Source organism: Myiozetetes cayanensis, unplaced genomic scaffold (genome assembly GCF_022539395.1).
Source record: "Myiozetetes cayanensis isolate MyiCay16 unplaced genomic scaffold, myiCay2020 scf14, whole genome shotgun sequence".
Taxonomy (NCBI): Eukaryota; Metazoa; Chordata; class Aves; order Passeriformes; family Tyrannidae; genus Myiozetetes; species Myiozetetes cayanensis.
Genome location: NW_026087048.1, coordinates 13,371,311 through 13,395,386, shown reverse-complemented (window position 1 = coordinate 13,395,386; position 24,076 = coordinate 13,371,311). Strand labels below are relative to the sequence as shown.

General features: G+C 45.5%; 1 protein-coding gene across 3 annotated transcripts in view; it reads right to left on the bottom strand.

Annotated features, from left to right (window-relative positions):
- Positions 1 to 1,926: 1,926 nt before the first annotated feature.
- The window catches only part of NTRK3 (neurotrophic receptor tyrosine kinase 3), a 222,492-nt gene continuing 200,342 nt past the window's right edge, over positions 1,927 to 24,076 (bottom strand). For all 3 annotated transcript variants that reach the window (XM_050309944.1, XM_050309945.1, XM_050309946.1), the window contains 2 exons: positions 19,131 to 19,289; positions 1,927 to 16,299 (listed from right to left, as the gene is read on the bottom strand). In XM_050309944.1, the coding sequence (XP_050165901.1) occupies positions 16,114 to 16,299; positions 19,131 to 19,289 (345 nt within the window). In that variant the 3' untranslated portion in view covers positions 1,927 to 16,113. The remainder of the gene's footprint in view (positions 16,300 to 19,130; positions 19,290 to 24,076) is intronic.

Genomic DNA, 24,076 nt, shown 5'->3' with positions numbered 1-24,076 from the left:
CACATAAACGCCTTAAATTAATAATAAAAAGGAACCTTGTCCATCAGAGTGCCTGGCCAGAGCTAATGTGGCAAATCATCCACTGCTGGTTTATTATTCTGATGTAGAGAAAGGAAAGGGGTCGTGTTTGATGAGTAGTGAGGATGAAGCCTGGTTTATGAGCTCAGAAAGCAGTAGGAATGAACAGCTAATGCAGCATTTACAGGGAGAAGAGCGAGCTCCTGTTACCAAGAGCGAGAGTAGGCAGAAGAATGGTGGGTTGGAGTAGGGGATGCTTCTCTGTACACAGGGTAGGGAGGGGTGTCACACTGGGAAACTGTTGGTGAGAAGGTGGGTGTGTGCTGGATTGGGGATAGGATGTGTAGATTTCTGGGAGAAAGGGTGGATTTGGCTATGACCAAAGTATGTTTTTGTGTTCACCCCTGTGAGGAGAGCACACATCTCTAACTTCCACAAGGGATAAAAGGTATCCCTTAGGGAAAAAAACCCAAACAAAACAAACAAACAAACAAAGACCAAACTCAAGAGGCAAAATCCATTGGAGATACTGGAAAGCTGCATGGCTGAAGCTGTGAATGAAATTAGAGAGTTTGTTCACCAGGCAATATGGGAACTCCCAGTTGGGACCAAGTTTCACAATTTTTCCCTTGTGGGCAGAAATTGTATGCTTCTGTCTTTGCCTGCCAAAAATAATAGTAGAAAAAAATGTGGTCTTACTGCTGCAGGAAGAGCCAAACATTTCCCTCGTGGGTTGTCTTAAAGAACAGTTGTGAAAACATCAGATTTCATTGTAAAGGTGGGATTTCTCAACGGTGAGGAGCTGCAAATGAGGCATGTTGCAGGGTCCATATGGAGTTGCTGGTAGGAACTCAACACCAGGCTCCTGGAAGCATTTCAGAAGAGACTTTCGGGAAACAGCACAAAGGCAGTTCAAAAGACTGGCTCTCAGTGATACATAATGCTGTAAAAATAGCATCTGAGCATCTTCTGTTACCTGGGCACTGGTACCCAGATCCTGTTCAGTGATTTCTCTGGCATCCATTCTCACTGCCTTGACTTTAACGGGCTGTGCAGATTATTTTATGATCAATAAATATCCAGGCAGACACTGTGAAATTCCAATCAGAAAAATTTACAACATTAAGGCAGATATTGTATAGCAGGATATAAATAAATAGAAATTGTCAGTCAAATTTCTGGCAGCTGGAGTCTGGTGTCAGTTGCAGTAAATTAAGTGTTACTTCACAAATCATCTTTATGGTTTTACCCAGTAAGTGTATCTGTGCATAGGTTTGTTGTTTTTTTTTTTTTCAGCTTGCAATGGTAAATATTCTCTGATTCCTGTGATTTCAGCATGAAGGCAGTCTGAGGAGCCAAGGGGAAGGAAGAGGCAGCAGTGGATTTTGCCATAATTCTGAGTGTTGTTCCCAGCCTCAAGATTTACTCAGGGGAGTAGAGTTTAGGTGCTGAGCAATCCAAGCAACAAAAAAACAACAACACAACAGAGAAGTGACTGGATCCTTTTAAGCCAAAGGGAAATTTCTGAGCTGTGGGAGCGTTGCTTGATGTAATGATGCAGAGACCCACTGACAGAGAGGAGGAAGAGGATGGACTTCTGTTATCTCTACTAGAATGAAGTGAGCTGTGGTTGGTGTAGGCTGTACCTGGAGGTAGGTGGGAAGAATGAATCAGGTCAGTAGTGAGACCCTCATTTACTGCAGCTGGGACAACATTTTGCCTACAGATTATTACTTTTGTTAACAACTGTTACACGTGCTGACCTAACCACCAAAACACAATTCCTAAAACATCATGTGAAGGTTTCTGCATTGTTGTGATAACTGAAAATTGCATAAATTTTGTGTCAGACTTCTATGAATTAAAGCTGATTATTCAGCGAACAACAAAAGGGAGAGGAGGACCTGCTAGTGGTAGTTTTGTACTTTATTTGAGAAGAGAGAGCTACATAAACTATGTCAGGAGGGTACAGGTCTACACACAGTTTCATCAATCAATAAATGGAATTGTTAACATAACACTGAGGATATGATACTTTGAAGAAGACATAGACACATGACCAAGGAATATTTACAGCTCTAACATACAATATATTTATATTTGAGAGAGAGATTCGTGTGCATCTGTGCACACAGATACCACTGTGTCCACACGGTGCACGCACGCGCACACGTAAATAGGTATAAAAGGCTTTAAAAAAAACCTTACTTAATTCAAGAAATGAGTCTGCCTGTCATTTGCAGCAACTGACTATTTTCAAGGTGGAAATGGTTCCAGTTTGTGGTGGTCTGGGGTGGAGGTTTGGGTTTGAAATCTCTGTTCTCCAACGGTCGTTGGCTGAACCTGAAGCAGGTGTGTGGTGTGTGGAACGCTGTGGTGGGGTGGTGGCCGGGGGTGTGTGAGGTGAATGAAAGGGAGGGCAGCAGAGAGAGATGGGAAAGAGGGGATGCACAGCCTCGGGGGCTGGGGCAGTAACAAGGAGATGAAAAAAATGACCTTTGGTGATGCCATTAAATCATCCTTTATACTAAACATAAATTATCGACACAGTTTTAAAAAAATAATTTTCTGTTTCATTTCAAGGCTGGGGAGAGAGGACAGGACAAAGCAGGGTAGGAAAGAAGGGAAGGTGTGGGGAGGGTAAATACCTCAGCACTTTAACAGGTCCCTTGACCTCACTGCAAATCCTTAATTTAAAAAGTCTTCCTGTAAGTCTGACTAACACTGTATCAGTCATCCCCTTCCAGGGTAGCAGCGTGCTCGATGCACATGATGTGGCAGGTAGGGGAGAAGCAGGGACCCTACCTTGGCCAATACTCAGATCAGAGTTCCTTACCCTCTGAGTTGGAGCCAGTGGAGGTGGAGTGGGCAGGCAGAGATCACGACCCCCTTGTTATCACCAGGTTCTCCTGGTAACCTGGCCTGTTCCCAGCAGGGGAAAATGGTGAATTTGGATTTGGAGAAGGGGAGACTGCAGGATGGAAAAGGTTGAGAACCATCAATTCAGTTGCAAAGTGGCAAATAGGATTCAAAAGATCCAAAAGAAACCCCAAACTAAGAAAATGTGGATTGGTGTATAGTGTAAAAAGAAGTCTGCCAAAAAAAAAAAAAAAATCAATTCAGCAAACATCACATCACCAGAGGATTTGTTTTCTGCTCATGCAGACTTCCCATGACATTAACTGAGATTAAAATAAGCTGTTTTAAATAATAGTAACAACAAAAATGTCATCAAAATGTCTTTCCTCTGAGATGTAGCCCCATCCTCCTCTCAGGACCAGCTCGCCTGCCAGAGTGAGCTGTGAAGCAGCACCTTGTGGGGGCCAAGCCTGACTGCAGCGCTGAGGGGCAGTACAGCTGGGGGGAGGAGTAGTTTCCTGGAAATTAAGTCTACCCTTGCAGATTTCTGGAAGCTGCATGTTTCTTCTTGAGGCAGGAGTGCCAGCACAGGAAATCAGAGTGATTTTTCTGCCAATGCCATCACACAAGCCGCTGATGGACGATACTGCTTCAACACACGTGTCTTGAAGAAATTACCAGAGGCAGGTGCACGGTTTTTGTACCCTTAATCTTTACCTGGAAAAACTTTGTCTCCTTGCCTGACCCAGAAAAGTTGGAGGGAGCTGCAACACTTGTGGAAAGCTAAATATTGTTGATCATTTGCCTGCCCCAAAAATACTTCCTTTCTATTGAAATAGCTTATGTAAAACAGCACTTCATTAAGGCAAGGTGGGGGAGGGGGAGGTAATTTAGTACAGTTATTTATTAATTTTTGTTCTGCTTTAAGCCTATCTATGCAAAGCTCTCATGCAAAAAATTGCCTTTCAGTTTAGCTGAAAATGTAATGGACACTTTTGGGAAAAAAAAAAAAAAAGAAAAAGAAAAGAAAAGAAAGCCAATTTTCCTTCATACAAGGAATTGGCTGGTTGCAGGGGCCGAGCAGGGGGAGGGAGAAGAGCTAAAACAATCTAGCCTGCTTGTACTGTAACCAGAGCTGTCAGAGAGCAAAATAAATGTGGTTAAAATTATGGCATTTCCGGGGTCTGAAGCAGAGAATTTGGGCCTAGGAGAAGCCCAGCAGGGCTGAGGGTTTGGAGGAACTTTCAGGACTCATTTAGATGAGCACACTTCATTTCATAGTGACTCCTTCCTCACCACCATAGTTCTTCCCCAACCAGGGCTGTCCTCTGCTTCACCACAGTTCACATCTGGCTTTCACTACCCCCACGATCACTGACCCTTCACTAGGAATCAAGTCCTTGTCCGTTTCCTTCCTTTCTCTGCATCCCACTGGGCTTCTTTTCTCCCTCCTCTTAGCACCATTTGTTCTCTAAGCCCCTCATCAAATAATCTTTGCCACCCCCTGCAAGCTCATCCTTTCTGACTTCCAGATGGCCCTAGGCATCAGAAGTCTGGCATTAATTCCTCATTTTCAGTATTGTTACTTACAAGTTTTGAGGCCTTGTGTCTCAGGCACTTCCCAGTCCTGTCTCTGAGTGTCCATCCACATGTCCCATTGTAGAAACTGCCAGTCACAGCTGGGGAGTACGTGGGAGGTGGGATACAGAGGAAACTGCTCCTAGAAAGCAGCATATGTTGAGTGGGGGGAATAGCCCAACTCTCTGGCTCACTTTTCTGGCTGTTCTTCCTCACACTAAATTTTTCAGGGATGTAATGAGCCTGCATGCTCCCGCCCAACAACTTCTCACCACGACAAATAGGTCCAGGAGATGTTCAATCTTAATTTTAGGGTATATTTTCCTTAGTATGATCCAGGAAAACACCGGATGAAATCCCAAGTATGCAGGTGAAACAAGCTGAGTACTGAAATACCTGTAATTTTTGCTATGTGGCATATAAGTTCTTCTCCATTTGGAGCCTTGACTCTGGATGCCTGCTCTTCCCTGCACGGCTCTTCATCTTTGTCTGACTCTTCAAGGCCAAGTTGGAGCAACCTGGTCAGGTGGAACATGTTCCTGCCCATGGCAGGGGGGTTAGAACTAGGTGATCTTTAAGGTCTTTCCAACCCAAACCATTCTATGATTCTATGATTCTGACAACTCTCCACTACACAAAAGCCACAGTAATGTGTTTTTTTCTGTGGCTTGATGTGAAAAAACTTTCAGGGACCAGAGTGTCATTTATATGTCCCTTACATGCAATTTTTCAAAAAATTTTTCTGTTTACCCTTTACCAACATTTACCCTAAATGTAATTGATGGCCAAAGCTGAATCACATGATGTTTCCAATAACATAAATACTCTGTTTCTGAAGGGCTATCAGTATAGTAGCTCTCCGTTTGTCAAACTGTCCCAATGGATGAGAAGATAGGAACCTTTCACAACACAAATTAGAGATGGAGCCTTCATAAGTGGAACACCAGTCCAGGAAGAAGTGAGGCAGAGAGTTTAAATCTGAAGGGAGAATGATCCTATCCCTAGAATTAGAATTATTGTTTTGTGGTTTAAACTATCCTTCCTCCATCACTTGAAAACAAGAGAGATACAGGATAATAATTTAACACTAGAAAAAAGGATGGGAGAAAAGAACAAAGGGTGAGACAGCAGTGCCCTGACCAGTGTGGCCAGGATTCCTTCAAAAGCTGAATTCTTCCTTTGAGAGTAGATTTCCTTCTTTTAAAGCGGAGTTCCTCCTCCAGCGGCGCCCGAAAAGCTGGGAGGGGGGAGAGGCGCGGGAGGTGCCGCTGTCCGCGGTGCTGATCCGCAGGGACGCGGCTACTGACGTCTGTCCTGCTCCTAAAATCTCCATCTTACCGAGAGATTTTTTATTATTCTTCTTAGGAAGAGAATTTTTATAATTACACTTAATGTGAACACTACTTGCACCAAATAGGACACACCAGGCACTTGCTACTGAAAGGTGCTGGGCTATAAAGCTGTTGATCATCCAGCAGGATCTGGCCTCTCTCTTCCTCTCCCAAATCTGCCTCTTAATTTCAGTTTTCAGGAAGGCCATAAGCCAGGATTTGTTCTGTATTAGCAAGTGAAAGACAAATAGGAAATTAAAAGTGAGAGGAGGTTTGTAGGATACAGAGCTGCTCTTGTCCTGATGGCCAATGTTCCTGGTTGCCAGGGTGAATATTCTGATTCTTTTCTCATGTACAGCAGTGGATTTTCTTGTTTTACAAACCAACCACTGTCTTTTCTGATGTAATGTTTGTTGCTTTTTTCCTTGTAGCATTTCTCTTTCTCTCTCCTGCCGTTCTGTTCCCAACATCATAGTGACCTTCAGTGCCTCTCAGTACCTACAGCCTTTACTGATCTCAAAGTTGTGGTTGTTCAATGCCTTCAAGGTTTAGCTTGGTGTTGCACAAGAAGGTTTAGTTACACAGGAACAACAATTCAGTCTCTTGCTGATTGCTATTGTTTCAATCTAGCTACATAGGAATGAGGCTGGACTCGAACAGGTCACAGCCGGAATCAATCCCAAACATCTCTCCAGCAGTCAGAACAACCTGCTGGGAGCTGAGTAACAGTTGAATTCTTGGTGAGAGAAATTACAGACATAAAAACAAAATCAAATATACTCCTTGTGCTCTTCAACAATTCAAGGCATATTTATAGGTACTGCTGTACGGCATCTTAAATATCAGAGTTTAAAAAGAAAATGGATCTCTCCTGTTGGGAAAAATAATTTTTCTGTTCTGTCACTTTCACTGTCTTTGCTCCTGGTGAAAAAGTGAGAGAAACACACCAAATTACACACCCATTCAGCCCCTGTCGTCACTTCTTTGGTCTTTTTGGATAACCCTGAGAGGGATCTGTGAAGATGAAGAGATCTGAAGGCCATTTGAAAGTTATTGTTCATAACTGGAGTAGGAACAAGACAACTGGGCAGGAATCTGCTCACAGAAAGGTGGGGATTCTTTCTCTATGAAGCTGTCAAGGGCCTAGTATGTGAACAGATGACTTTGCAGTCTAGGTCCTGGTTGAACCTCTTCCTTAAGACTGCTCCACTGTATTCTTCTTCCTCTTCACCCAAGTCTTGATGTCACTGGAAGGAAGAGCTGATGAAAAGAAATTTTACCACTGATGAAAATCCCTACATAAGGGAGATATTTCCTTCTTATTTTTTCACTTTTACTTTCAAGAAGACAAAATTCTTGAGATTTTTTTAGATTTTTAAGAGGAAGAATATTCTCGCAAAAAGTTCACAGGAACACTGAAAAATGAATCTGCACCCATTATAGAGAGGTGAGGCAGAGAGCATACAGCCACCAAGGCCTGTGCTCTTACTGGTCTGTGAGAAAATGCACTGAGCAGCTGATATACTATCTGTCTCAGGAACTGCAGTCAGACCTTGGGTGGGAACCAAGCTAAATCAGTGAACTTGCTGCTGATCCAGGATCAAAATGTGCTAAAACTCCTCTATCACATGCCTGAGACTTGAGTGCTGTGTAATCTCTGTGGCATAGACATCTAGGAACCTCTGTGGATAGCAGATGGCTGCTGAATGGTGAAAGCAGATGACAGACTCTGCGCAGTGCAAAACCAGAAGACCTCAAATTCCGATAACAAAAGTCAGTTCTTGAGGTTAAATCAAACCAGCCACCTGAGCAGGAGGGAGGCACTTGGCATTACACAAAGCCAACACACTACTAGACATGGGAGGGCTCTTGTAAAAAGCTCCACCTCCCTTCCTCTCCCCAACACACACACACACAGAGCACTGCCACATGCAGTAAAAAATATCAAGGTTATGTGTTTCCTGAAATATCGTTGGCTGAATAAATACACTTACAGAGAACTCTTTGTAAAGCAATAGCAGAATGAGTAACAGTGCATCGCTACCATGGGAAATAAAAAGAAAAGTAACCCAACTGCAATTCAGCCAGAATCATTCCAAACCCCAAAGGTTGGCCTCTTTTTTTTTTTTTTCTTTAATGTGTCTGACATTTTATGGCATCAATAATGCAAACAAAGAGGAAATCATATTTGCAGAACACTAATGCACGGATGTCTAAAGCGAAATACAATACTGATTACTTTTTAAATGAAGCCACCAGGTTTTGATGTGCTGTGGTGGTTAAATTGGTCCATCAAATTTCTTCCAAAGCAAATTCCAGTCCAAAGTAAGAGCCTGACCTTTTCTATAACCTTGGATAGCCTTTTCAGCTGTATTATGACTGGGGGTAATAAATGTTAGTTTGAAGGAATCTTCCTGTTGGGTCAGATTGCAGAAATGCCACCATTCCTTCTGAAGATTAAAGGAAACTACAGACATGTCCCCTCTTCACAGGCTGTCCAAAACCTACTATGAAAAGCTGTGGGTGAGAGGATGGGTGGGCTCTGAGAGAGGTTTCTAGAAGTCCTGTTGAGATTTTTCCCTTAATGGCTGATCTGTTCGATACCTGATGGCCTGTCTCTTGTCTAGAACCTCCTACAGATGCCTGCAGAGCAATGACAGTATGAAAATGTGTGAGAATAAGAAGGTGTGACAAAAACACACAAAGAAAGAAACTTACCCTTCCTCTTCAATTTTTTTTTTTTAGATTCTAGTGTTTTTTTCACAAAGTGTATCTCAGAGATGCATCTTAATAACCACAGAGAGGATTTTCTCTACTCAAACAAAAGTGAAGAAGCTGTTCTGCTCCTGCCTGGGATATTTCACTGCTCCCCCTACTCTTACACAAAAGACAAAAGGACTTGAGGTCTGGTCTATGCTTCCAACTTGTCAACAGGAGCTTTCAGTTCAGGAGCCAAGGGACTTCTTTTGGGATGTCCTCTGTCTTGCACTGAGTTAAATGTGTGAACTTCTTTAATCCATGCAGTTTTGGTTTGGTAAACAGTGCTGATAGCGTGCCTGTGGGCGGGTGGATAGGATTGAAATGCCACTATCTCACATCAGCTGGGAGTTTGTCTGCCATTTAGTCCTAGATCACATCTGATCAGAGCATTGTGTGTGGGGATTACATGTCTTGGTGTTAATCAGTGCAAGCAGCTAATTGCCACCGGTTAACTAGTGCCTTTTAATTAGGACTGTGTTGCTGGGTGGATACTTGAAGGGAGCTGTTTGTCACTGGCAAAAATTTTAGCCTTGTGATGTAAACCTCTTTGGGGAATTAAAAAAAAAAATAAAAAAATTCAGGCTGGAGATACTGTCACTTTAGCATGGTAGAAAATCAGTTTCAGCAGAACTGGCCTGGATGAGGTTAGAGTCATGCTTTGCTGGGGTCAAAAATGATAGTGGCTCCTCCCCGACCCTTCCTCCTGTGCAGAAGGGTGGGACACTGTGGGCTTCAGCTGGGATTTACAGGAGATACCCCACATGCATTACAATGAGCTTTGCTGTAAAATTCACTGCACAGAGGTTAATCTAGATGTCAACACTGCCTGACAGCAGTGAAATTACTCCAGGGCAGTGCTCCTTCTGAAGTCTTAATATAACAGTCAATTCCATCCTGCCTGCAGGAAATGAAAGTTTTCTGCTTTGTGTGCGGAATCATCCGGCGCCAATTTTCTCACTGTTTGAAGTCCAAACTGTTTGTGGTCTTGGGATTCACCTCACATTAAGACTTTCACTTCATTTAAAAACTCTCCTAGTCAAGTCCTGAGAACTGCAAGGACAGGAGCAGTGCAGGGAGAAAAAGAAGAGGGCATGGGCGAAGAAATCTTATCTCACCTACCGCACTGAAATCAAACACCTCCACCAGCTCTCTGTGCTCTGTCAAGGGAGTGAATGAAGAAACTCAGCTATCTGAGTATCTAGCAGCAAAGACTGGGAGGCTGGAAGCCAGCAGAGAGCAAGAGAAAGCATGCAAGAAGACATTTGGACCTCCCAGAGCTATGATTTTCTTTAGAGGTATTTCAGTCCTTCCCTGCTGGGACCTTGTCCTAAGCAGCCGGTAGTTCAGCAGTTAAACTCCCCCTCAGAACAACTGTTCCAGTTTTCAGCTGTGGGATCAGTCGCTTGTGCTGGGCAGCAGATCAGTTCCTGTGGAGGACTCCTGACGGTGTGAAGAAGCGATGGCTAGATTTTTTTGTGCCTCCTTTCTCCTTGGAGAGATGCTAAAATTGTGGGACTAGCAGAAGGGAGAAGGAACTAATGGTCATTCCTTTAGTTTGAAAACAGCTGTCAGATTGGGTCTGTGAGAAACTGCAGGCATCAAGATGAAACCAACCTACCAGCTCACTTAACCCTTGAAGAAAGCTGGAATATTTTGTCCTTCCTTCTCTTTGGTCTCTTCTCTCTTTCCTCAGTTCAGTTTTTCAAAGTTTCAAGCAATAGGAGTCCAATCACTTCTCTCAGGGAGCTGTTTCATGGCTCAGTGGTGTACTGGAAAGGAATAAGAGGCACAGGAGAGATGGAATGCTCCTTCATTCCTCTCAGAGCAGTGACTGACGTCTCTGCCTGTGTCATTTATGACACTGCCAGCCAGAAGAGATGTTTTGAAAACACCTAGTTTCTCAGGCTTGAATCTCAATATCCCTGCTTGCAAGGAGAGGGGCAAAGGGAAAAGAATTTTTAGGACTTAGCACCTGCTTAAATATAAAATGGGTACTGACACAAGAGACACATTGGTGCAGGAGTGGAGAAGGTACCTTAGAGCTAAGCAAGTCTGTCCACTCCTGGAAAGCAGTGCTGAGAGAGGAAAATTCTCTTTTTCTATTTTTGGTGCTCATTTGGAGACAGCAGCGTTGTGACAAGGCTCCATGACCCCACCATCCATCAGAAAGCCACTGCACGTGAATGGAAAAAAAGCCTTTTGGGTTGTGCCAAGATATGCCTGTGCCTGTGAGTCCCATAGCAAAGAAGCCAACCTTGTTGATGCCCAGAGCTTTCCAGCTGTCAGAGGAGCCATCACAGCATGATATCACAGCCAGGACCTCATTTATTCCCCTTGCTTATCCTCATCATTGACTTATAACCAGAGAACACCTAGAGCTGTAAAAAACACTGGGTATGAGCCATGGCTGTAGTGGTTCAGCTGAACCCTGGCCAGACCAGGAAAAGATGCAGATACTTCCTGAGGAGGGAGGAAATGAGAAAGATTTAAAAAAAACTTCTTAACATGCTGAATGCAATATTGTCTCCACACAGAGTGAGTGGCACATGAATGCCACCTGATCAGGTGTTTAGAGCTACTTTTGGGTTTGGGAGTTGTGGTGACCCATGTCTGCATTCTTCAACCCATATGCTGAACTCAAGGAAACCCATACATTTGAGTTCTGGGAAATAAGAGCCTTTCACATGAAAGGAAACAGCTCATATAGTATTATATTTCTGTCTGTGCCCCTGAAAAAGCATAACTTTTCAGACCTTCTTTTAGTTGCATTTTCTTGTAGGGAAAAAAAAAAAAAAAAAGGCAAAAACCCTAATGATTTGGTTTCCTGCCTGCATAAATGGTCCCTTGATTTTATTGGTTTCTGCCTCCTTTTTAAACCAGTATTTGCCCAGTGTTATAGCAAACTTTTTCTGGAGCTCTAGCACACTGGTATTTTCATTTGGTTTTGCTTGTACCCACTGTGCTACTTAAAATTCTACACCACACTCCCCAAATCTGTCTCGATTTTCCAACCCAAGATACTCACTTGCCTTCTAAAACCCGCCTTTCCCTTTTCTTGGCTCTTTTATTTCCCCACATATTTTCTCACCTTGTTCCACCCACTCCTGGGGACAAGCAAACAACTCAAAGCTAATGATGTCTCCCAAGTAAGCAGCCTCCCTAAAGACATTCCAGAGTTTCCACATTTTTCTGTGCAGCACAGTTCCCAGTCACATGTCTGCAATTCAACATCCTGCAGATCCAAGGATAAGCCTGAAATGAGGCAGCTCAGACTTTTTCACCCCCAAAACACATGTATTGAGGGACATTTAAAAAGACCAGATAGGCAAGTTTTTCAGGAGACAGGATGAACTTTCAGTCTGAACAATCATTGCATGTCTTCCCTTTGCTATATTTCAGCTTTTGTCTTGCAACCTGATAGACTGGAGTGGAAGGAAAAGTCACCACTGGAGAAGACAAGACAGGTCACTGATGAGGCCCTGGGGCTGGAGCCACATTTACTGCCCAAAGTTTGCAGCCCTTGTTGACAATTTCCATCCATACCATGCACCAAAATAGCACCTTCACTTCCAAGAAAGCATCATTGCAATGACACCTTTGGGTGACTGAGTTGGTGCAATCAATTCTAATTTTTGTGCAGCAGCACACACCTGGGACAGGAAGACCCCATGGCCCCTTCTCAGCTGTGTTCAGACTAGTGTTCCTTCCAGCTCCCTTTCACAAGCCCATTGAGAAAACTGTGGATGGAAGAGGCTGGGTGGTGGCAACGTCTGCCTGGATGTGCTGGGAATTAGGCCTGGCTTGCCCCAGAGCTGGGTGACACTTGTTGATGTTCCCAGGCAGCAGGAATCTCTCTCTGCTCTTAGTAGAGGCAAGGCATTGGGAAGTATCTCTCCTAGAAACAGAGAAGCATGAACTCATTTCTCTTTGACTCTGAACACTCAGATGTTGGTGCTCTGTGAGAGTTTCCCCCAAACTCTGCTCTTCTTCCTCCCCTCACACACAGTAGGGCCACCCCAGAGCCCATTTTCCTACAGAGAAGATCAGCATCACCCGTGTTGATGGGCAGCTCCGCTTCTGGTCCAGGAAAGGTGCTTCTGGAAATGAGGTCTCAGGGTGTTCACTAGGAATGCAACACAGCTGCTTTCCCTCTTCCCCTCCAAAACTGTCATGCCAAAAAGGGATGCAGAAGTTTCCATCATGTCTTCAAACACAAAACCATCTCCTCCTTCCCCTCGACAAACCTCCATCCAGCCCTGACAGGCCAAGGGCCCTAGAGCAGCAACAGGGCAGATGTCACATTGCAGAACTGCAGCTTATCCAGCTCTTCTGAGTAATTGTTCACAATTAACTTTGGCAAAAGGACCTTTTTCCGAGACAGTCACTGCACGTGGTGGGGCTAACAGGAAAGCAGGCAGAGCATGAGCCACTTCACATCTTCTGGGGACCCATGAAATTTCCCCACAGACCACCTATTCCTACACACGCAGCACCAAGGCTTGGTGTCACACGGCACCTGAGCTCACCTCACTGCTGTGACTGTACAGAGAGATGGTGAAGGGACAGGTGATGGTGCTGGGGAGCAGGGGAAGGATGAAAGAGGGAAGGCAGGGAGCATGTAGTTGCTCTGCAGAATGGTGACAAGGGAATCTCATCCACTGGGAACAGAGTGTCTGTAGGTGATTTGATAGTGTAAAAGCCTGTGACACTGGCCAAAAAAGAAATGAGAGCATGACAGCAAGAGAGAGGGGTGGACAAAATTGTGGCCTTGCACAATCTGACGCAGTGCCTGGGAGCCACAAGAGCCAAAAGCCACCTGGAGTAAGAGACAGGCAGCCCCAGGAAAGGGTTTTCTTTTGGAGATGCTGGGCAACTCACAGCCACTGCTTGTTCTTCCCCTATGCAGAATCTCAATTCCTTTTAGCCAAAGCAGCCTGCACACAAAGGGGGCCAGGCCAGGGCAGGCAAATTTTCAACCAATCTTTTTCACTTTCAAGGTTAGACCTACGTAGGCAGGTGAGGAAAACTGGATGTCCTCTCCCACAGGAGCGAGATCCTGCTGTGGAGGGATGGCATGGTACGCTGTTCCTGTGTGTGGACTCCGTGTGCTGGTCCACACCCTTGTCCACGACCATGCCATCATTGCTGTCCATGCTGTGGAGCAGCTGGTGCCTGTTTAGTGGCAGTCTGTCCAGCCTCCGTTGGCATGAGTCTGTCCCACTAGCCCAGATCTCTCTACCATGCAGAGGAAGGTTATGTCCTTGCTCCCACATGGTTACTGCCACCCATCATATCCCGCTCCAGGCTTGCACTGCTCATTACATAAGCACAGAATAAACCCTTGGCCACTACTGGCACCGTAATCCTCCTTGTAGCAATGTCCCCTGCATCTGCCTGAAACCCTAAGTCAGGTCATGCAAGAGCCATGGGTGAGAGTTACAGACTGTCAGGAAACATGGGCAATGAGGAAAAGATGGAAGTCTTCCCTTCCAATGCAAGCCATAAGAAGAGTCACCTATCTCCCCCTGCATCCTGGCCATGAATACTACTCTGGCCTTGAGGAAGGAGCCAAGATCCCTTCTCTGTCTCGTCTTCCCCATCTGCATTCCCTTCCAGGAAAGTGCCACATTCAAGCAGGCTATTTTTGTGCTGGCAGTTATTACCTTCTCAAAATTGCCTTGACAATGCCTGTGCCACTGGTCCCTGCCTCCTGAGAGCAGCTGCCAAGCTGAGGTTCCCCCTCATCCTCCATCAGCCACTTGAAAAAAAGACCCAGAAAGGTTTTATATTCTCAGCCCAGTCTGGACAGGCAGGATTCAACGTCTGACTCAGTGTTTCCCCAGGTTGGGATCGTTTCCTGCTCCAGGGAGATGAGCCGTAGGGAGGATGCTGCTGATTCTCCCTCGCTGTACCCACCACCCCCTGTTGCTGCCTGTCAGGCCATTCTCCTCATTGAGATGCAAGGCTGGCCGCTGCGGCCATCCGCTGAGCCGTCTGCTCCTGAAGGCACCTTCCCCTCCTTCCCCCCTCCTCCCGGGGCTGCCTGTGGAGCTATTCTTCAGCCTCTGCATTTCACAACAGCTCAAAGGCAGATGCATCAATCCTTTCAGGGGATGGGGACGTGAGGAGAATGGCAAGGGAGCTGCAGGCAGGTGTTGGTAGGTTCCCAGCCATCTCACAAGCTGTGTCCCCCTCCCTGTCCCCCCGCTGGCTTGTGCCTGAGGCTGGGACTGAGGCATGGGGCAGGAACAGGGAAGGGAAGAGGATAGGGAGGAAGAGCACTGGGATATGCTGACCCTACAGACATGCCCAGCTGGGTTGCAGGCATGTTCCCAGCTGTCTGCACCCTGTAGCCTTTCCCCCATAAGGCGAGCAGGGATCCAACTCTGCTCGCTAAAGGGACCAATTCGGCCCTGGTGCAGACAGCTGAGGGAGGGGGAACAACCTCATGGTCGCTAGCAACCATGAAGGGTGGGGAGGAGCGAGGAACAACCCCAGAGTGGCTGCCTGCGCTGGATGCCCTGGGCAAACAGTACTCCTGTCTCACAGGCTGAAATGGGTTGGGGATGATTCAGGACCGGGTCTCCAGAACCACCCCCCCCGCCCCCAACTCCCGTGCGCAGCCGCTTTGGTCCCGCTGCTCTCCCAGCACTGGCAGCAGCTGGCACAGGGCAGAGGGAGGGCTGGGCCAGGCAAACTTGCAGTCTGCGGGAGGGCAGCTGGTTCCCGGTGTGTGTTTTACCCGTAGGTGCCACAATCCTTTGACTGTGTGTTCGAAAGCCTTGAGTCTATACATTTAAGAATCAGCAAATTAGAAAAATTGTCCTGAAATGTTGGAGGGAGGAAAAAGGCAGGAAGGCAAAGAGGGATGGGGAGGGCCTGAGAGAAAGGGAGGGAAGGGGTTGGTAAAAGAGAGTTCATCCAGGGGCACTGCCCTGGCTTTGCGCCCATCACCTGCGGGCTGGAAAGGAGGGAGGGAGGCAAGGACGAAAAGGGAGGACTGATTTCACACATTCAGTGCATATCATACAACCAGGGCAAGGCCTTCTTCCTGGGGCTCCTACCCAGGACGGCATTGCTGCCATAGCCAGTCTAGAGCCCTGCCCAGCAGCCCGAACCATACTCACAGCAGGGTTACAATTCACTGCTTCATTGCTCGGGGGAAAGATATCTTCTCCTTTCTTTCTTTTTTTTTTTTTTTTAATTATATATATGTTTTTAAGTACTTTTTCTCCCTTTTTTGTTTCTTTTTTTTTTTTTCCTATAGTCTTACAATTTTCTGTAACAGCAGCTTCTTTCTGTATTGGTGTGGAAGTTATATATAGAGAGATATCTATAAATATATATAAGCCAAACTGCTTTACAGGTTGTTGTTCTCCAGGATTTTTGTTGGTTTGCTTTTTGTTTTGCTTTTTTTGTTGTGTTTTTTTTCAGTGTTGTATGTGTAGCAGGCACTTGAGTTTATATGAAGATGTTTGCTTGGGAGCTGAGGGGCAAAGGACCTGGGAGGGGGAGAGGGAAGGAAGGATGGAAGGAAGGAGCAGGGACTTCCAACAAGTGGCCACTGCTAGCCAAGGATGTCCAGGTAGATTGGTGTGGCCTTGCCCAGAGCATGAAGGATCTTGTAGATCTCCTTGATGTTGAGCCGTTGCTGAGGTTCTCTCTGCCAGCAGCCCAACATGATGTCGTAAACCTCCTTGGGGCAGACTCGAGGCCTTTCCAAAACTCGGCCCTGGGTAATGCACTCGATTACCTAAAAAAAAAAAAAAAAAAAAAAAATTAGACATTGAAAAAAATAGACATTGAACACTGAAGGATCTTCTGTCCCAGCTACTGCTTGGCTGATGTGGTACCATGTAGTGAATGGGTGCACTGAGAAGGCAAGAGGTCTGCAGATCCTCAATGCTCACCTATTTGTGTGTTGTTAATTATAATTTTACAGTGAAAAGTTTGTCTCCAGCTGGAGTTTTTCAGATCTCTAAAACCTTCCCCATTTGACATCTACCTACCTCAATGCACTCTCCAAACAGGAGTTCACAAGCAAATGAAATGGAATTTTAACTTATGATGTCAGTTTTTCCTGCTAAATGAAGAAGGAAAAAAAGTCTTAAAATCCCCAAAGTAAAGTAATATTTTGCACAGCTGAAATTATATTTTTCTTGCCTGAAAACCAAGAGTCCTTTCCCTTGCAAAGCCCAGGAGAGTTTTACAAGGAAGGGTTCAGAGCATCTTTTCCTACATACTTCTCCAAGGGCAGCTTTGCCTCAGTTTTACATAGAAAAGCAACTAAAAGTATAAAATTTCATGTCAAATCACATCTGTGATGGAGAAAAAAAAATTGAAGTGCTATCACTCTGTTTTGTGTCAGGCCAGTGCTACTAATGAGAAAAATGTGAGCTCTTGGAATTCTCTCTAGAAGGATACCATTGGAAAGGACTCCCCTAAGTGTCTGTTTGTGTTTTGTTTACAGGATGCATGCAAAGGGAAGGGGTGATTTGTCAGAGAGCTGCTATTACCATCTGGCCTCCTTGGTTGGGGTTGATGAGTCCCAGCATTGCAGTGTGTGAGTGACCTGCCACACTCTGCAGATAAACACCAGTCCCAAGCAGTGTGTTGAAGGAAGCCACCCAGCAAGGGGTGTTTGGGATTTATCATTTATGAACAGCAATGGTCCCTCCACAGAGCTCAAGGGATACTTATCTCTTCGCTGTTTGCATATAAATACAGAGGGGAGAGATTAGGACCTGCTGAAAGGAAGCAAGTAAGACACAGCATGCAGAGAAGCCTGAATTGCCATAGAGCTGCTGGCTGAGGACTTGGGGGAGGAGGCGAGTTATGGTTTCTGACAGGACATCCTGGACATGCACAGGAGCCCTGTGGTGGGTTCTTTCTCTCCAGGGCAAAGGAAAGGCATTGACAGAAGTTAATGGGCTGGCTGAGTTGTGCCCTGCCTTGTCCCTCTGCTCAGGCAGGGTCTCTTCTAGCCTTGAAAAAAACTGCTGAAAATGTTCTGGGGATGTGAGGCCATGCAGATGGCACAGGAGGGAGTGGGTATCAGTGCCTGTTCATGGTCCAGTCCTGGCAACTGGGACCTTGGCACAGGCTCATTAACCTGCCTCTCCGTGGGGCTCTGCCACTGCAGCTGGACTGCCACAGAGACTTGCTCTGATGCCACATCATCCAGGAGCTGGTGGAGGTGTCAGTCTGCCCATTACTCCAAAAATGGTGAAAAACAAGCCAGATGAAAAACAAGCTAATGTGGCTTCCTCCCAACAGGATAGTGTGGTCTGGGGTGGGAGTCCGCAGCAATCAGAAAGAAGGAGACACAGCAATAGGAAAGAGAAGGGTGAGATTTTATCCCAGGGATGGTAGCAAACCAATACAGCCACATCTGTGCAGATGTTCACCAGCCCTCCCCTCAAGGTTAAGGCTGGTTATTCTCAGTTCTACTGCCCTGCAGAGGAAACTGAGGCAGAAGGCACAGGCACAGCGGAGCTGTCACATTCCAGCGTGCCTGTCGCCCATGTACGAGCTACATGTGCTCATTTGTGTGTGTTTGTATTTACCCTCACAGGGAAATGCAAGAGCAGCTCATTAAATAGCGTGACAAATAACTTCTGTCGCTGTCGATTCCATTGTTTGTGTCTCTAAAATGTTTGCGTGTGCTACTTTGGGATATACAGTCAGGCCCCATTGAGCACACGAATGGGCAAGTATTAGAGCTGTAAAGCAACACCTTGGATTTGCCATCTCTGCAACTCACTTAATTAAGGGATCTGTATCCAGAAAGCAGAAAATGCACGTTTCTCATTACAAAAGGTGAAATTTCTGAAATCCATTAGATACACAGTAGGATAAAAATGTGCAAGGTTCCCACACACTGCTATGTCAATGCATCTTTTTCCTCTTCTATAATACCCCCTGCTATTCTGAGCGAAAATCTTCCAACGCATTTCTGCTGATGTGCCTCAAACCTCAGCGCTGACACCCCGCTAATCCCAGCCAGCCTTCCCTCAACGTTTTCACAGTGCATCCCTATACTACTGGGCTGCCACTTTTGCTAGTCAAAGAAATAACAAGGACAAACCAGCTCCTTGGGTTCCACCCTCAATGAACTGGGGCAAACCATATAAGCAATATCCCGATGGCAAAAAGCCCCAAGCAAATGTGCAACATGCAATATAACAGCCTTAAAACAATTTCTCACAAACTGGGGACTCACACACAAAAGGAGAAAGCAGAGGAAATTCAGGGCATGACAGTAACTTAGATCCCAGAAGTAAACTGGGTATCCCCAGTTCTGGTAGCACGCTGAGAGTTTATCAGATATGATAGAGGTATGTCAGCAACTTAGAAGGGAGAGGCTGAGGATGAGCCAGTACATGACTTTTGCAGAGCCCTTTGATTCCTGCATGCCTCAGTTTCCCCTGAGCTTTTAAATGGAGATAATGACACTTATCCTATGTCTTCACCATGGGAGTGCCAAAGAGGGGACCACTCATGTACAAACTGCTTTGCAAACAACCTGGAAAGAAGAGCTGGCAAAAAGTAGTTTTCAGCTGAGGTGTCTCAGCACTGTTGTACCTCTGTGTTTGAGAGCTGGAACCAGGGCTGCTTCCCATATGTGAAGATCTCCCAGAGGATCACCCCGAAGCTCCAGACGTCACTCTCGGTTGTGAACTTCCTGTACATGATGCTCTCTGGAGGCATCCAGCGGATAGGCAGCATGGTGTGTCCTCCAACCTGGGTGAGGGCAAAGGCACAAGGAAATCTGAGTCATGGGAGTCCTGAGGAAGGGGTCAGCCCTGACATGATGTGGACCAACTCAGGACCTGAGCTGTTCCAAAAAGCTGGGCCGGCTACTGCCTCCTCAACTACTCAAGGGCTTACCCACCAATCCCACCTGGTTAACAAGACAAATAGAGAGTGGAAAGTATCAAGATAAATGACGTCCTCTCCGCCCCAAATGGGCTTGTAAAGAAGTCGAATGCAAAATGCACAAGAACATACTCCAGCCCTACAGTCTGGTCAACCCAGGCACAAAGCAAGAAACAGTGTCCAGCAAAGCACTGCAGGGCCTCAGTGCTCCGAGGCACCCACCAGAAACACAGAGTGAGGTCTGTCCCTCTTCAGAAAGGTTCTCTAAACCCCTTGCACAGCCATCTGTGCATCACCTAATTGCATGAAAGGTTTTGTGCTCATAAGACTGTGCTACAGGCCTTTTCAAAGAGTGCTTTGAGTATGTAAATGACTGAAGGACCAAACTTCCAAAAGGCAGCCTGTTGGTAAAAACAGGCTCTAACAGGCTGGGATACGCCCAGTGTCTAATGGAGGAGGGAAATCCGGCCCCTTTGGAGAGTTTGGAAATGGAAGAGCCCATGGGTGTAAAAAAGTGGGAAAAGCCAGAGAAAGGCACTTTCACAAGTAAGGTTCAACCCTTCTGTACGGCACATGAATCCAGCAGGTGCACAGGAGGCTTGCAGGACACATGCAAACAGTTCTAGAGTAGATGGATTTACCTGCAGATTCACTAGAGATTCCTAAACAAGCGCCTCTGAGCAGGACAAGTTTTTCTCTGTTCTGTCCTTCTGTTAAGCAGCTCCATCTGTGGGGAAACAGCTAATTGCTACAACCAGACGGTGCTGCAAGCAGCAGGGCTGCAGGTCTCCAGCACTCATTTTTGCTGAGGGTAAAGTGTCCGAGGTTTTAGTGGTGATGAGAAAAAGCGCTTCTGTGGCGCTGCTTGGAGGACTGCTTATCTTATTACAGACACCAAAAAAGCAAGTGCTAATAACTTTGTAGCACAGCAGCTGAATCTAACAGGCAGAAATCTCTCTGGTCCTATGGAGGATGAGGGAAGAAGGTATCTGCCATCTAGGATATGTGTGGCTATTCAAAATAATGAGACTGTTGTGCTCGCTCAGATGAAAACATTTCTTGTACAAACAAGAGCTCTCCTGTGAGCTGCTAGTTTTTGCACAGGTTTCTTTGACTGATTAAAGGAGAACTAGTGTGGGGAAGGGTCAGTACAGAGACACTGCACTGCCTGGAAGCAAGAGGGGGGTGTGTTGGAATAGAGTGTGAAAGTGGTAGGATGCTTAGCTGGCTTTCTGCACGGAGGGGCTCAGAATTCTCTGGGGTTTGACAGAATTTAGGCTCAGGTTTGCAACGTTGTACTCAGAGGGCTGAAGACCATCCTTTTTCCTTACTCTGAAATAGACCCTCCTCAAAAAAGAAAAGGAGTTTGAAAAGTCTCAGGAAGATCTTTCTTCCTAAATGCAGATGCATGAAGATAAGAAGCTCATTGCAGCTCTACACCCCCTGTTTCAGAGATGGCTGGGCTAGTGTGTTCTCAGTTTGCTGCTCTGAACTCCCAAGAATGTTTCAAAGTAATGGAAATGGAAATATGCTTTTCCTTGTTTGCTCCTTTGAAACCCTGGCTGCAATTTCAGCTCTTTCCTGCATTCCCAGTTTTTACAAGTTGCTTTCCCTTCTTGTGAAGGGCTCTGAGGAAACATTATCAGCAGAACAGGACATACATCAAACTTGATTGTGGTAAAAATTGTTTTGTGCTAATGCTTATTTTATTCTTCTTTAAGTAGCACTAACTCCTCAGTTTTCCAGCAATCTCAAAATGATTACTTACTGCAAAGCTCTCTACATCTGCAATATCCTGAATCTTGCAGGATCATTTGTGATTACAGGTAACACAAAGCAGTGAGCACAGTTAGCTCCCATTTGAACAAGTTCAGAATGTATAAAACAGGTCCTCAGCTTACACAGTGTTGCAGCAGTACTGCTCAAATGGGAGGGCCCTGATTTACACCACCTGAGGATCTGGCCCTGAAAGCATTGCAGAGAAGCCAGTAGTCCCATCTCCGTTCTAGTAAACTAAAATAAAGTTGAGGTCTTTGGTCTGCTCTAGACACATCCTGATGGAGAACTGCCAACAAAGTGACATAGACAGTCAACAGTTTTCCCAAGGATGTGACAACACAACCTTGGCTTAGTTCGTATAGTAGAGTCCAGGGACTGCCAAAGCATTCCTACCAACCATGTATGTCACATGAGACATAGCTTTTACTAAAAATTAATCGGGTAATAATGAACAATTAAATTAATTTGGGGGAAAAAAACCTGAACAAGTGAGCAACGCCCAGAAATGTGTGGATCCCAAAAACGTGGCCCAACTGTGCTCAGTGATAAGGGGTTCCTTGCAGAGGTATCCTTTTCATCTCAAAGAGGGAGCCACATTTTTGAGAGCAAATGTTAAGCCTTGCACTTACTACCTATAAGCAGAACAGGCATCAATTAAACTCTACTATAAAACCACTCCAATGTCTAGCCTAGCACATAAGGCCGACTATTACCTTTTAAAGAATCGCCTCTGCCTATCCTTTACTGCTTCCCTTGCAAACTGATTAGGATTAAAATTCCCATTTCACAGATGAGAAAGCAGATGCAGGAAGGCAAGGAAAGGCCCTGCTCTGAAGCTGTGTAGAAAGTGAATGCCAAGTCAACTCTTCCCGGTCCGCAGTCAGCCATATCCTGTTATTTGCTGATGTAGCAAAATGATTTAGAGTTGAGCACAGAGGGATTGTGCTACCGATGCCACAGGAAGCAGAGTGTGTCCAAGGTGACAGAAATCCTTTGCATAGCATGTAGTGGCTGTGAGCTGTGTTTTGCCACTGTAGACTTGCACGTGATTCCCACAGCTACATACTTGTTTTACAGGACCAGCCATTGCCAGAAGCATAAAAGCAAAATGATGCTATTAAATCAGGCTGAAAAAAAAGGATACTCTTTTCTTATTTTGCCAAGCCAGTTTATAGGGCATGTCCTTGGCTCTGGAAAGAATAATTATCATGTCTTTAGGGAGACGGTGAAAGTTTGTTTTAGCCAAACCTCTGCTTTCTCAGAGCTGGGCCTGGCAGGTTTCAGAAATTAGTGACCATGCAGGACTGATGTTTGTTAGGAATATGCTACTTCTGAGACTTCTCTAAAACAGCTACGTCATCTTCCCACCCCACCTTCTCTATTTCTCTGGGATCCCAGAGAGGGATGGGGGAGCCCAGCCATCACACAGGCTCATCTTTGGAAGGTCCTTAAGGGTAAAATGTTCTGAAACAGTGGCATTGCAACATCTTCCCTGGAGACACTCCACAGCCTGGAAGAGGGCTTTGCTTGAAAGCAAATAAGACAAGTAAATCCTCTTCTGTTCCTCTCTTAAAATCCAAGGATGCTGCCAAGCTCGCCCTTTCTCCCTGTTATTTTAATGCTTCATAGACCTGCAGACTGGCCTCTTTATCCCATTGCCATGGTTGTCTAGCTTTGCTTGACATTTTTAGCTCTCTAACTTCCTCTCCCTAGATCAGCTCCCCATGCCCACGCTGACATGCTATTCCCACTGCTTTGCTCTCTCTGTTCACACTGCTATCCTGGTAATAAATAGAGTAATCAGTGCACATCCTCTGAGTGGTCAAAGTTTTCTTCTCTCTCCATTTCAAGATCACATTATCACCTACTCATTTCCATCCCTTTCTGATGGATGCTCCCAACTGCATGACCTGGTCTACAGTCACATGTTTCTGATACTCCAGAAGGCATCTGGCCTCTGCTCTGAAGGCTCATTACATACCCAAGCCCATAGACTTGCAAGACAGCCAGTCACTCCCTCTGAGCAGCTTAGTGCTGTATTAGATATGAACCTCAGGGAGCTGGGGGAGGTTCATGAAAGGCCAATGTTAATGGCCATTAGGGAGAGAGATAATTACTTAATGCTAGTACAGCACTTTGAGGATGTAAAGCTATATAAGTGCTATGTACAAGTAGTATTATAAGGCTTGAGGTTTGTCTGCTACCAAGGAAAGCTGGTGTCTGGGGGGAAAATTCTCCTTGTCCCAGCTTTCTGAATGACATCCAGCTGATTAGGAAGGGAAAAGATGACACGTTATCCCCTGTGAGTTTGACAGTACAGCAGCAGGTAGTAGAGCAGCAGTGTTCAGAAAAGACTGTGCAATATATCCACAGTTTAAGCCACTAACAGAGATACAGTGGAAATCAAAACCAGAGTACAGTTGAGAAAACCTCATGAGAACTTAGGACTGGTGGAAATACAGATACTAACACATTAAAGGCAGCTTTTGGTGGGAAGACATGTTTTCCTCCTCCCAGCTCATATACTAGGGGTAGGCCTGTAGCCCAAAATAGCATTTAGAGGGGAATTACTGAGCCATTCACTCCATACCCACAGCTGAAGGTTCCTTCACTGACCTCAGGTAAAAACAGGATTTGGTCTCTGGCATACTCTTAGGCTGTGTTTAGGTTTTTTTTTCTTTTTGTGCAGTTTCTTTCCCAATGTTGAAATAAAATAATAAAAAAAAAAAAATCAGTGTTTTGTTTTCCTTGGTAATTTGACATTTCCTTTCCGAGGTCATTTGACACCTTTCTTCCTGTTCCTGGCATACTTGATGGAGGCTCTGCTCCTGCTCCTGCCTTGGAAAGGCCACAACAACCACTGTAGCTGGATT